Below are 14,061 nucleotides of genomic sequence, written 5' to 3'. Positions count from 1 at the left end.
GTTAGCACGAGGATTGAGTAGGCGCAGTAAGGTTCAAATAGCCAATTTTTGGCTATAAGAACCCTACAGGGCATGTTCTCCTATACAGAGTTTCCCAGAGACTTAAGTCGATGCGAGGCTCTGGTGACGAGAATGGACGAACAGCGTGTTTTGTCCTTGGGTGCGCAAGACTTTCTTAGCTGACTATTAACGCAATGTACGCATCTTGAAAAATACATGTGGCAAATGGTAGTTAACAATTATTCCATGAGCGCCCGTTGGATATGAGATGGTAAATAGCCAACGAGTTGGCTATAACCAGTCTCATATCCAACAAGCGCGAATGGAATAATTGTTTTATTAAATTCCTTAAACTCCAAAACTTTGGAAGTACGAAATACGTGTGAAAAAAGCGAGAAAATCCGAGCGAAATCGAAAAGACTTGATGAAGATGCGATAATGTGTAATACCTTGAGTTCAGACAAACGTAGGCTCATCACAAAAACATTTCTTGACTTTTCGCGTACTTCTAAATGTCGGAATTGATCCAAACTTACCACAAAAAGTTCATCTTCTTTTTTGGCCTTATTCAGAGTGGAATTTCGCTTTCCGGCGAAAAAAGTTAAGTTTAGCGACGTTTACCATATAAGGTCAAACTAAGGTATATGAGCTGATAACCTAGATTGAGTGAACCAATCAGAGCACGCGAAATGCATTATCCGAGGTTGAGTATTTAATAATGTCAGTTTTCTGCGATGTCTGTACGTGTCAGATCGGAAGATGGACCTTGCTACAGAAGAGTTATTTTTGCGTAAGGAATCATTAAAAACAGTGATTTCTGAATGATAATAATAATAATAATAATAATAATAATAATAATAATAATAATAATATTGACTCACACTAAGACTTACAAGAAAAAAATGCTATATACATTTAAAAATTTACAATAGGATAACAAGGAATAGTAATTCATTATTTGGAGCCTAGGGCAAAAGAAATTGCGAGGTTTTCGAGTTAGCCCTTAATACTCATTTAAGTGCATTTTAATAGTAAAAAAAATAAAAATATTTACAAAAATTAAAATATCTCCAAAAGGTAAGAACTATAAATTTACAAGCAATATAGATATTTCTCTGTTTAAAAATGTTTTAAAACTTCCAAAAAATAATAATAAATAAATAAATTAAAAAAAAAAAAAAAAAAAATAATAATAATAATAATGATGATGATGATGATGATGATGATAATAATGATAATAATATCGCGATATGTTGCTTAAATATCGATATTTGTATCGTGGCAAAAAATATCGCGTTTCACCGGTGCACCGGTGTATCGTTGCAGCCCTAGAGTGCAAGACCCGTTCTGACCACTCGTAGTCCCAGCTGTAATTGAAAATAGACAACTGGTTTGCCTCCGGCCAGTTTGGAGTTCATAATAGCTGTTTTTATTCTTTCTGTGGTCTCGTTGAGTTGGCCCTGAAAAGCTTCTATCAATTAAGCGGTCAATTAAGTATGTACTGTATGGTATTCAGTTTGGTCAGATTCATTCGTATGATGCTCCTGGGTGACATGGAATGGATAAATAAGCATCTCGAATCGCGTGTCAAACGTTTTTGACATGTTAATTAAGCCTCGCGCAGCTTGTGTGTACGCACCGAGCTGTTAAATTACGATAGGGGCTATGATGCGCCACAAAAAAGCCCTTGTGCCACCCTCAGGAAACGGGCCAGGACATTCCAAATGGAAAACGAATAATTAAAATTTCGGACGATCCCTGGAAAAACACATAAACTGCCTGTTATTAAGGTGGTAATGCGGAGAGAATGTTTTCTAAAATGTTGTTCTCTCTAACTACCACGCTCTCAACCAACAGTTTCCCTTTTTACTGATCATGTTTCCAGTGACAGTACGCTGGAAGACATTGAATAGAAGCCGCCGAAATGAATGGAAACCACCCAGTTACAACCCGGGCCCAGCTGGATGCGACCTTCCAAAACTCTTGACGCCATAGAAGAAAACCAAACTGATCATTGAAATTTGAACTTTAGAATCTTCATGCAAGGTAATGAACTTGCCTTGTTGAAATTTCCTGCCATTGTATTGACCATGTTGCTGGTCTGGAAGTAGGCTTTGGGACTGCGATGGGTATATGCAATTGTCAGTAGCAACGCTAGGAAAAAGTAATAGGTCATGACTTCACGAAGCACTGAATACATCTTGCGTTCATTTAACCTCGCTGCTCTCATAGCTATCAGCCTGGCTTGGTCAGGAGGCAGCATTTTTAGTTTTTTGCACCTCTGTTCGCCTTGATTCGAGGTCGATTGTTGAAGGAAATCTTCGTCCTCGGCTAATTTGAGAGCTTCTTCCGTGATTTCGAATTCGCCTTTGTCAGGTTTCTTTACTACAAGGGCAAAGAACACGGCCAAACCAAGAACCTATGACAAAGGAAATCATGGGTAAGTGTGGCTTTGTCGCCTTCCCAATAGACCCCTTTAGCTTGTATGTTTTGTCTTCTCGTTTCGTTTTTCCACGTGATATTACTTTAGGGAACAGCTCCTTTCAAATGTCATTTTATGAACGTGCATACGGAAGCATAACTTATGAAAAAACACAAAAGAAAAAAAATTACCATGGGAACATCACTTGGTCTGAAATGGGAACACAAAACGTACAAGCTAAAGTAGCCTGAGTAGCTTGCGGTTCTGTTGTTGCGGGACGCAAGAGAACTCGAGCGGTTCTTGCGCCGTTCAAAATCACGCGCGCTCCAAAAACAACCGCCAGCTTCGCAGGCTAACCTAAAGAGGTCTATCAGCAAAACACTTGAAGAGATGCTGACTCGGGGATGCTCGGAAAAAATCTGAGTGCCCGAACTTGCGACCTTCCGATTACTAGCTCGGCTGCTCTATGACTGAGCGCAGATTCGAGACTCGTAGGAGCTAGACCATCAAACTAGGTTCATGTGAAAATTGTCCCGCCATACTACTAGGATCTAAATTGTCGTATTGGCGATTGTAATGAAAGCCAACGTGACTCAGAGGTGCTCGGAAAAATCCGAGTGCTTCTTTGCCGTAGTCGAACCTACGATCTTGCTATCGATAAATAATTACTCTTCATTGCATTCCCCGGGGTTAATAAGTTACGTCTCTTTCAGTACAACAGTAAAACACTTGTTTTTGAATATGAAACCATAGGTTATAAAAAAGTCCTTAGGGTGCCGCGGTTAAAGGAGCATAGTCAGCGCTGGGACCGTGCCGACCTGAACACTAGTTAGCGTCTACCTCAAACTGAAATCAAATTTTGCGCGTGGAGTTTATCTGCTTGAAATCTGTTTCAATCCTCTCGGGTTTTATTTATATCTTAAGTCTATAACTGAAAACCTTTTTCGTCTCATCGTAGGTGATTATTTAAAGTGCCGTGACTAAAAAATGGGGTTCGCTGCGCATGTGCAACAGCTGACCGTGTGCCTTTAACGTCACCAAAAATTGCAGGTTTTCGTTCATCGGCTTCAGTTTTGCGCAATGTTCCCGAGTTTGTTCCACTTCGACGAACGTTCCGAACTACCTACCATCTGAATCAGTTCAAAATAGGAGATTGGCCATTTCAAGTCACAGCCTCCCAGAGAATAAGAAAAGTTTAAAACGCACGATAAAAAGCAACTGTTTTCCTTATTAAAGGCTTATACCTAGTGGTTTTTCGTTGACTTCGCTTCGAATTCGCAGATAGCGGTCTTTGTGTATTATAAATCTATTCTGTTATGAAAGCTACTATGGAATCTCAAAATATGAAAGCAGTCGCGAATCATTACCTTTAAAGGCTGGGTGACAAGAACGTCTTGCACGAAGGAAACACACGACGAAAACAACCACTCGAGAGACTTTTTGTTTTGGAACGTTATACCATACAAGACGACAACTGCAGCAGAGCCAGTGGAGAAGATAAAAACCAGAGACCAGCCAACGTACACGAAGTAATACGGCAAGGTTATCTTCTTTTTGAAACACAAAAGCGCTCGACGGAAACGAGATTTAGGAACTAAACAAATTTAAAAAGGTCAAAAGAGCATTTGTTAGACTTTCATTAAGATAATTACATTATTAATCATAACTATTACAAAATTCTCGAATCTGATTGGTTCGGTGCGCCCCTATTTGTCACGTAATTGGCGCGCGATCACACGGGTGTCCAATTACAGGTATCCAATGCTATTTGAACAACTCCAAATGGGATTCGTGTAATTATCGCGCACTTTGCAAAACAGGTATTCAAAGACTTTTTCCTCCCATTTTGTTATAGTTACGATTAATTAGTGATAGGACTTGGTGTCGCACAATTACTGCACTCAATCCTAATGCTATTGCTGAATTTTACTCCACTCAATTTCAAAGGGATACAAAAAAATATTTATGTTTTTGGAAATCTGAGTTATATAAATTGTTATTGAGTCACCGGACTGGCAAAGATAACGATATTGTTGATGACAAATTCACTTTGTATCTTGAAACCATTACGGTTGAAAAAAAGCAGACCCAAACTGAATGAATGATAAAGTCGGGTTGCAGGTATGGCGCGGTGGTGAGAGCACTCACCTCCCACCAATGTGGCCAGGGTTCGACTCCCGGTTTTTATCCGGGTACTCCGGTTTTCCCCTCTCCTCAAAAACCAACACTGCCAAATTCCAATTCGATCCGAAATGCACGGACACATGATGAACAAGCTCCTGAGCGCTCTTAAGGTGTTCCGTGGGTAAACAATTTCCATTTCCATTTCCATTCCCATGGCATGAGAACCTTTTTTGACCCATTAAAGGGAACCTCCACTAAAGCAGGAAAATAACTTTAAACCACAGAAAATGTTGTTTACAATCAAAATTGTTCAGTTTTTTTTCAACGAAAGCGTTTGTATCCGAAAGAAATGAATTTTAAAAAGGCTTGTGTTAGCTTTCAAATTTCTCGGGCGCTGCCATCTTGAATAACTGTGACGTGTCGTGGTTGCCCTACTGTTCTGACACAAAGAGTGGTCGGACATCTCTATCGATCCTCTACAAGTCTATGCATAGAAATGCAGATAAATTAGGTGCACCGCGATTTTGGTAAGCGTCGCGAAATGTCCCTTTGCTATTCTCCCCGATCTCAACATCACTCAGTCGCGTCTTGGAATGCAGACAACGTCACAAAGTGTTCCCCAAACTCCAATCCTGAAGTGTAGCTACCCTCACCCAAAAATAAGGTTAATCCTTACACTTACACTTACCTCATTGCTATAAATAGACTGCAAATACTTGGACTTAAACGGACATTACGGGTTGGATTTCAAACTTGCGCTTGCATCTAATTAATTAGAGAGGTTTTCAATTGAGTGTCGAACGTAATTAGCGAATTGCTTTGGTTTTGCATTTGCTTTACAAAGTGATTGGTTCAAAGTTCTCGCGCCATTTTTTCAACAAATCAGAAGTGAAACCAAAACCAGTCGTGGCTCGCGCGTGCACATTTTCCCGCGCTTTGTGTCAGCTTCGTGTAATTACTTCGAGTTTTGATTGGTTTACTGGATTTTCTCTGTCCTTTTTGATCGGCCAAAGTCGTTTCTTTGGTTTTGGTTTTACGACACTTGATTGAAACTCGCTCTAAGTGCATTTCTGGTTTGTGGTTAATTCAGTGATTACAAGAATAATTTCAATGTTTTTGAACAATGAACATCGCTTTAGCAAAGTTCATACACATATAATCTAGTCGTCCATTCCAACTTGTTAAAAAACACTTACCAATGTCATACGCTGTGCTGCGCCTGCGATCAAACAGCAGAGGACTGTCAGTAAAGCTTGCGCGATCCACGTCAGTGTGAACGTCATTGATTGACAGCCGCGTTATGTTGTTTTTGTCGCGCGAAGAGTCCAGACTATTGCTTGATCCTTTGGTAGAGTCATCGGATGACTCCTTGAGCTGATTGTATTTATCAAGTTCCTCTTTGGTTAAGTGAACTTGTGGTGGCACGGGTTGTGAGTTTTTGGGTCTTACTCTTGGCCGAGGACGGACATTGCGAAAGATCTGCACCACTATGAGATTGATGGGAAAAACGATGAGGCTTGAAATGATGCCTATTAAAACCTGCAAACATCATGAAACAACAGAAAATCAACAAAAATTGCGACACAACGTTAAGAACAAGTTAAAGCCGTCGACCCGGCGATGTTAGTAAATCCAGAAGTACATGACCTTAAAGCGTGTAACTTCTGAGAATAATTAGCATAAAGACAAAAGAATAATTACTTAATATCCGCCATTTATGAATATAAGAACGCGAGAAAATAGTTTTCTCTGGCGGAGCAAAGTTACATGAAAGGTTCTTTTTATTAAACCATGAAAGCGAATGATGCGAAACTCATCAGAATACAGAATTTTGGATAACGTGAGTTTTTTAAAAAACCCTCGTTACACTGATTCTCTATCAGGTTTTTACTAGCGATTCAAGCACAAGCCCAAGGATAAGTTGCTTATGCTAAGTAAAAACGAACGTCGTTTATGCATAACCATCAACTACGGAATCCGCCATTTTGTTCGAATGCTTAAACTCAGGGAATCTGGAACGAGTGCTTAATTGGGGAGACATGGCCAGAGGTAGTAAATAACCTTGTGTTTATGCCGTGTTCCACTCGGCATACGGCGAACGCACGCACATATCACGGTGAAATGCGAACTGTTACTCTCGCGCTTGTGCTTGAGTCGCTATTGAAAACCAGGCTATAGTGTTTTAAATCAAAATTTGGGCAACAGAAACAGACAATTAAACGAACTAATCATCACGCAACGTAAATCTATACAACCGTCACAAAGTGCACCAATTGCGTGCGAGCAAATATGGGTTATTGACCAAGCGTGCTGTAAAGATGGCTTTATGCACCGAGACGAAGTCGAGGTCCATAAACATGCAAAAAAGGAGAGGCCAATATCCAGCCATCTTGACCGAACAAGCTTGGTCAATAAAGGATTTATTATATGGGATAAAACAACAAAAAATGATCTTGCGGGACCAAGCGAGAAATCCCGAGCGGGCAAGATAGCTTCATCTTGCCCGCTCGGGTTGTCAATCACAGCGCGGGATTTGGTTCATCTTGCCCGCTCACGCAGCTCGTTATATAATAATAGATGTTTCCCGGCTAGGAGGTACTTATAGCAAAAGACTGTGACCGAGGTCTGGAAAATTCTGCCCGAGGTCGCAGGTCGACGACCGAGGACACATATTTCCAACATACGGACGGGTTTTAGCTAGTAAATGACTTACTTTTTTTTTTGCTTTCTTTCTCTTCCTCTCTGAAATCATTTTTGTAATTGTTGACTGCATCGCACTTGACAGCGAATGCAGTAAGCGACTTAAAAACCGAACGTTTCAAAGAGAAATATTTTTACTTGAATTCTGTTTCTAAGCCTCTTGTCTAATATAAATCTGTTTGAACCTAACTTTTTGTATATAAACGGATTCGGTGTCAAAAATGTCAAGGACAAACACTCCCAGGTCGTTATCGTGCCCGTGAGCTCCGGATCGCGCTAAGAACCAATCGGATTTTAAGATTCGATACAGTACCGTCTTGGAAAAAAAAAACAACTATTGGGCGAGGTTGAACAAAATATCGCGATATGTCAGTTCGGCTTCGAAATGACGATATTTGCGATAACCGAGTTCGGGCCTTATTCGAGCGGCGGCCACATTGGCCATAGACAATAGATTTAGTACCCTGAGCCTGGAGTTGAAATGGTTGGGAACAAGTTTCGTTGGGGCAAAACAAAAGTTTTCAATCCCTCGGGACTTAACATGGCCGCCATGTGATAAGGCCTATTCGATGAATGAGTTTGTTCTTTACAATTCCCAACAATTAAATCATTTTCTGAAAGCTCAGGAAAGCAAACTGCCATTTTCACACAAAAGCATGCTTTCAATTACGCACGAGCAGAATATTATTTGCAGCAAAACGCTTATTTGTAGGCAATTATTTGCAGGTTACGTGATGGACTCTCGGCCTCTGAAAAGGAAGGAAAAATCCATCGAATGGTAGACTTATTCATTTGAACATTCCGAATCTTGTCTCTGCTCTAGAAAGACAACTGTTCATTTTGAGATTTCAACTTAAAATAAAGAAAAGGCATTGAGGTGAAATGTAGCTGGTATCTTACTTGTTGCCATGAGAAAGAAAACACGCCCCCAAGCTGCACGTCAGCGGAATTGCTTTGTCTTTCATAGTACATGCCGCTGGCCATCATCGACATAAGTAGCAGGCACAAACAACAGGACAACCTCTGGACTCGTGTGAATCTACTGTTGGCTGGTCGAGCGAGGACTGAGAACCAGAGATGACTGTCGCTCAGGTTACGTCGTGTCCTAGCAACGAACAGGTGACCGAATTCGGTGAGTTCCTCCTTGCTGGCCGGCGGAACAATACGCTCAACCTAAAAGGAAATTAGAGCCAAAAGACAGTAATTTATAACTTTATTCGTTTATGGGCGCACACTGAGCATGTATTTTATTTGAAGTACTTTATGTAGAGTTTAAGGACAGTGCCTACTACTGTTATTGCGCGTACGTTCTGCACATCTCCAAAAATAGGGTTTCCCATGGCTGATCCTTACTAATAAAGTGATATCTTTGCGCAGTTTAAAACTGTGCAGAGAAAGCAGAACTTAGCAAGTGCTTTTCGTATCCAAAAAGAAAATTGAAGGTAACCATGCATTTTTCAATTTGGAACGGAACTCGGTACGTTTCTTTGTATTTTAAAGCTTTTTATAAATATTGTTGATTAATTATCTTTGAAAAAATGCGTAGTTACTCCCAATTTCATTTATGGATATCAATAACACTTGTTAAGATATTGTTTTTCCCGCATATTCATAAACTGCGCAAAATGACCTTTGACTAGCCCATTTCCGAGTTGCTGCATGCCTCAGTTTCAAAGCAAGCCTTGGGCCCGGTTTTTCGAAAGCCGTTTAACTTAGGGCCCATTTACACTACAGAAAAAACTGGGTACGGACCCATTGAAAAGTAGGTACGGACCATATATCTTTGCCGTGTAAGTCAACTACCCATTCCATGTCTTTATGAAATGGGTCTGGAACCGCTTTTTTGTGGTAGTGCACTACATACTATGTCAACGGGTTGTAAGAGTGTCCGTGATGTCAATAGGCCCGAAGCGCGTGCATAAGTCACGAAAATAAACATGTCTGTTAGAAGCGTGCTTTAAAGGCCGTTTACACGACAGAAAAATTTGTATCCGGACCATCAAAAAACCGGTACGGACTCATAACTTTTGTAAAGAAACACCGGAGTTTCCACAGGGCCATAGGCGCCTACGGCCCTGCAGAAACTCCAGTGTTTCTTTACAAAAGTAATGAGTCCGTACCGCTTTTTTGACGGGTCCGGACCCAAATTTTTCTGTCGTGTAAACGGCCTTTTAATCCATGATTAGCGTAAACTTTCGTTTTATGTTTTCAACTTTTTGGTGAAAGTTTCTTTTGCTTATTTTTGTTTTTAAGATTGACTTCTTCTAATGTAAAGTTTTGCCGGATATCAGAGTTGAACAGCATTTGGGAGAAATAAACTCCTTGGTTGATTTTTTCAACTGGGATTAGCGTTAATTGGCTTTTGAACATCCGGGCCCTGGTGCACAATTATTCAAATGGAAAAAAAGTTGCTTACTCTTATGAAAATGAAACTCATTTCCCTTTGAATAGTTGAGCATCAATAACTCACTTCGAAAGCGCCGGAGACAAACAGCAACTCGGAAATGGCCCATTAGTACGCACCATCCTTAAGGCTTTATAACGGACAAAATTCAAGACTGGGTTGGTGTTAAATCGCGGATTAGGGTTAATGGGCTCTTGAAGAACTGCACCCAGATGGATTATATGTGAATATGTCAAATCACTTCAAGCTGATAGTTAGTTCTGTGTCGGATACTATGCACTCACCTGTCCGTCGTCTTCATCCACAGCCAGCCAGCGGTTACAGATGAAGTAAAATCTCTCATCAGTTTGCAGGTCTATGACCATGATCCGACTTAAGAACCACGAACCGCCGGCATTATCATGCCATATACGGATGTACTGAATTGTCCCCAGTTCAAAGGGCGTGGTCAAAAGAAAAGTGTCCTGACTTCCGCGCTGGAAAGGATTCCTTTCAGGGTCCTCTAAGGACCGACCCTCGCTATCATGTTCGTCGCCGTACATTATTATGCTGACTTTTGATTTGGTGCCGGCGTTCCTGCGCATGCTCGTCCAAAGGGTTACCTCGTAACGGTACGGTTCTGAGGGGTCGTTGTCCCGCAACGGACAAACACCCACCTAAATAAAAGGCAAAACTTTCATGTCATGCATAAGCAAATTCCTAAAACATGCGTGTTTTTTAACATACTCTAAACTGGAACTAACAACACGGCTTTCTAAAAATTTTATTATATATTTTTTTCATTTAATTTGACCCCCTAATACCATCCAAGACCAACTTGCTATTGATTGGATCTTTATGATAGGATCCCAAGCACTTTAGGATGTCGTTGAACTGAGAGACGAAAGCTAGAAAATGTAGATCAACCTTTTTTATTGATGTTACTGAATTCATGACTCAATACGCGTATATATTATGTACTTTACAGCCATAAAATTTTAAGATATTTCACAGAGACTCGTTTTGAAAGCGAGTGTTGAGGGAATTCGGAAATTATCAAATCTGTTGATAGCCGCCATATAACCCCTTACCTTAACAACGTCTGCCCTATCTTTTCTTCTCGCCCAAATGAGACCGATGAAGTAAAACATGAAGATAACGCCAACGAATATTATCATAACATATCCACTTTTCAACTTCTCAATTGTCGGCAGACTGATAGGGTTCGGCTTTACATTCAAGCTGCCAAAAAATGTCGCGTGGTTGCACTGGCAATGCGTGAATTTGGTCGTAGTACTACCACCAACCTGCGAGAATTAGAAAATTGTGCCGAAGTTCAGAGAGAAACGGCTCAAACTAATGTTTAGCCTCTAATAAATTTGGAATCTATTTAGATGTAGCCAACAAGCCACCCTATTGGTTGAGCTTTCTTAACTCTGAGATCTTGACAAGTTTATTTACTTATTTATACTTTAAGGGACAATGCCGATGGAGAGTCAATAGTTTAATGCTTCCTGTAGACAGTTTCAAACGCAGGAGACATCATATACCTCAGTCTTAATGCAAGGAAGGTTACGTTTTTTCAAACGTTTGCGGTGTAGCACTCTATATATGAGAACAGAATTAACTGTTGTAAGGTAACGTAAAGGTTGTGGGCTCAATTCCCACCCTTGTCAGAGTTTTTCTCTTCCTTGTGTGGGCCCATTTTCATCAGTAGGGCTATCACTCACATGGTTTACATGGGTAGAAAACAGCACTTCACGTTACCCTACAGTAGTTAACTCAGTCCTAATGTCCACGAAGCGCAAACAAAAAAAAAAAAGGCGAAACCGAGTGTTAAGAAAGCATTGCGTGACTCTTGCGTGACGCCTGATTATTGCACGCGCACTCGCAGACATTTTATAAAAGGACGTCGCATGTTTTGGCCTACTATTGTTATTGCGCATACGTTCTGCGCATCTCGAGATACTCAAGTTTCCTATCGGTGATGCTTACTGATACAGGGATATTTTTGCGCGGTTTAAAACTATCCTGATAAAGTAGATCTTAGTTAAGTGCTCTTGGTATCCAAAAAGAAAATTGGGGGTAACCATGCATTTTTGAGAGATAATTAAGCTTCAATTAATTGAGAAAGAACGCCATACGCTGCGTTGTATTTTAAAGCTGTTTACAAATATTATGCACGAATTATCTTTGGAAAATACGTGGTTTTCTCTTTGGATTTCAATAACACTTATTAATATCTACATTTCCTTCATCATCAGTGACCGGGGTAAAAATACCTTTGAATTAGTAGGCCAGGGCCTTAATTGCAATTTTTTTCTTCGGATTCCTTTTATTGCTGTTTTCGACCGATTTAAGTTTGCTGTTTGTTTATCGAGTTTACTCTCATTACCGTTCCCAAGCCGCTGACCGTTTCTCTCCAGGTTGGGATCACCCAGTTGGCCTAGACACAACTATGTGGATATTTGTTTGTGATATTTAGAATATTTTGAGATATTTAGAAAATCTCGAGATACTTAGATAAAAAAAAAAAAAGATATTCAGAATTTATAAGAAAACTATTGAATTGAAGTCACGGTTTCCCCCAGAAAAATGTAGAAAAAAAGCAATTATTTTTTTGGAGTGCAGAGTAATGAAATCCAAGGACGAGTTTAAGTATACCTTACACGGACACCGTTAAATTTCCTACCAGATATTTTCGGGATATTTTAGGAAAAAAATCGAATGAATTAAAGAAAAAAGTTGGGAATTTAGGCGATTTCACGTGATATTTGTGTCTTAGCCCAGATCACCGAGATCTCGGTTATCGGCCGGGATGGATAATTTTCCCCATGAAGACTTCAGCCTTCCTACCGATTCTGTTTATTTCTCCTTCTTTTGAGGATTAAGAAGAGAAGTTTTGAAAAAAAGAAAGAAAGAGAATACGTTTCGAGAACGTCTCTAAAAACGCGACTTGCAAGTATTCCTCCCTTTCGAGAAGGAAATAAGGGCGATGGGCGAGTCTTAACTGTCAAAAGGGCCGTTCATACGAGAGAAAAAAAACCCGCGGCTTACATAAGACGCGGAAATCTCGTTTAAATGGCACAAAATGGAAGTTCACGGCTTACTCTATCCGAAGCTACCTCAAGCCGGAGCTTATTCTGGCCTCGGGGTTTTGGGCTGTGTTTATCTTGGCCGAGGCTTACCTTGAACGTGAAAGTGTTCGTATAAATGTACTCATGTTTTGTCCGTGGCTTTCCGTGGCTTGCTCAAGCCGTGAACGGCTCCTGCGCACGCACTTGTTTTGTTATTAGGGAGCTTAATTAAGCACGCGCGTGTTTGAGACGCGGACGGCGACCGGAAGTGAACATTTCGCATGCCAGGACAGTTTCCGGTTGCCGTCCGCGTCTGAAAACTCCATATTATAGCCCAGACTTTCTTTTTGCTCCCGTCCATTCGCCTGAGGAAAATAGCGAGCGCGAGCAACGAATCAAGTATTACTAAAGAAAAAGATTCAGCGAAAAAGTGAATGTGGACTGCCCCGGAAGAGAAACAGCTTCTCACTATTTGTAGTGGGATTGAAATTGCTAAGCAAATTGATACTGTTGCGTCACTTCAACCAGTGTAAGTTCTGCATCAGATGGCAAGTGTTCGTTTACGACTCAAGTTACTGGATCGATACTGGATTACATGTAAAACTTTAGTTTAATAATTTTTCTTCGCTTATTTGCTTACTCGAGCCATTCATCTTCTAATGTCGCAAACCTTGCGTCACAATTAATTACCCCAAGACGAGGCATCAAAAGAGTTTTGTGGGCAATCTTCCTATCGGTGTACGTTGGATCAGTGGCTTGATCTGATCGGCGTAATTACAAGTTGAGAAACTAAATATGTTAAGCAAAAGCCGATACAACGTAGATTTGATTTTAGTGGTTTACATAGAAGCAATCCAATGTAAACTCTTATTGTACCTGAAGAAGGCTGGTTTGGCCAGCCGAAATATAGTACACCACTAAAATCAATCTACGTTGTATCGGCTCTTGCTTAATATATTTAGTTTATCACAATAAATTACGTCATCATTGGACCAGTTGACCGCGAACTTAGCCACGAACCATTTATACGAGCATTTCGCGTCTTATATGTAATTCGCACTCGTATAAGTGCCCCAGTTTGCGTCTTATGTAAGCCGCGACTTATTTTCCCTCGTGCAAATGGCACTACTATCATTCAACATCTGGTTAAGTTGGATCATTAGGTAGGTTCATACTAGGGTCGTACACCCTTTGTAAGGTTATGAACGAGGTATCTTCAGAGTAGCCGAAGTACGATCTCAAATCTCCAACCCAGGACAAAATTTTTGGGGACACCTTTAACAATGAGCGCAAAAATCGCTGCAATTAAAGGTTTTCATTACATGATTTAAAAAGCGAAGTCGATTTCAAAATGT

The 14,061-nt window shown here is 40.4% G+C and overlaps 1 protein-coding gene across 3 annotated transcripts in view; it reads right to left on the bottom strand.

Moving 5' to 3' along the window:
* The window catches only part of LOC138060083 (polycystin-1-like protein 2), an 83,646-nt gene that overhangs the window by 6,664 nt on the left and 62,921 nt on the right, over positions 1–14,061 (bottom strand). For all 3 annotated transcript variants that reach the window (XM_068905784.1, XM_068905782.1, XM_068905783.1), the window contains 6 exons: positions 10,721–10,936; positions 9,935–10,306; positions 8,147–8,419; positions 5,743–6,085; positions 3,790–4,016; positions 2,060–2,419 (listed from right to left, as the gene is read on the bottom strand). In XM_068905784.1, the coding sequence (XP_068761885.1) occupies positions 2,060–2,419; positions 3,790–4,016; positions 5,743–6,085; positions 8,147–8,419; positions 9,935–10,306; positions 10,721–10,936 (1,791 nt within the window). The remainder of the gene's footprint in view (positions 1–2,059; positions 2,420–3,789; positions 4,017–5,742; positions 6,086–8,146; positions 8,420–9,934; positions 10,307–10,720; positions 10,937–14,061) is intronic.

This window comes from Montipora capricornis, chromosome 8, assembly GCF_036669925.1.
Source record: "Montipora capricornis isolate CH-2021 chromosome 8, ASM3666992v2, whole genome shotgun sequence".
In the NCBI taxonomy this organism is placed as follows: domain Eukaryota; kingdom Metazoa; phylum Cnidaria; class Anthozoa; order Scleractinia; family Acroporidae; genus Montipora; species Montipora capricornis.
This window is presented reverse-complemented; position numbering and strand designations above follow the sequence as displayed.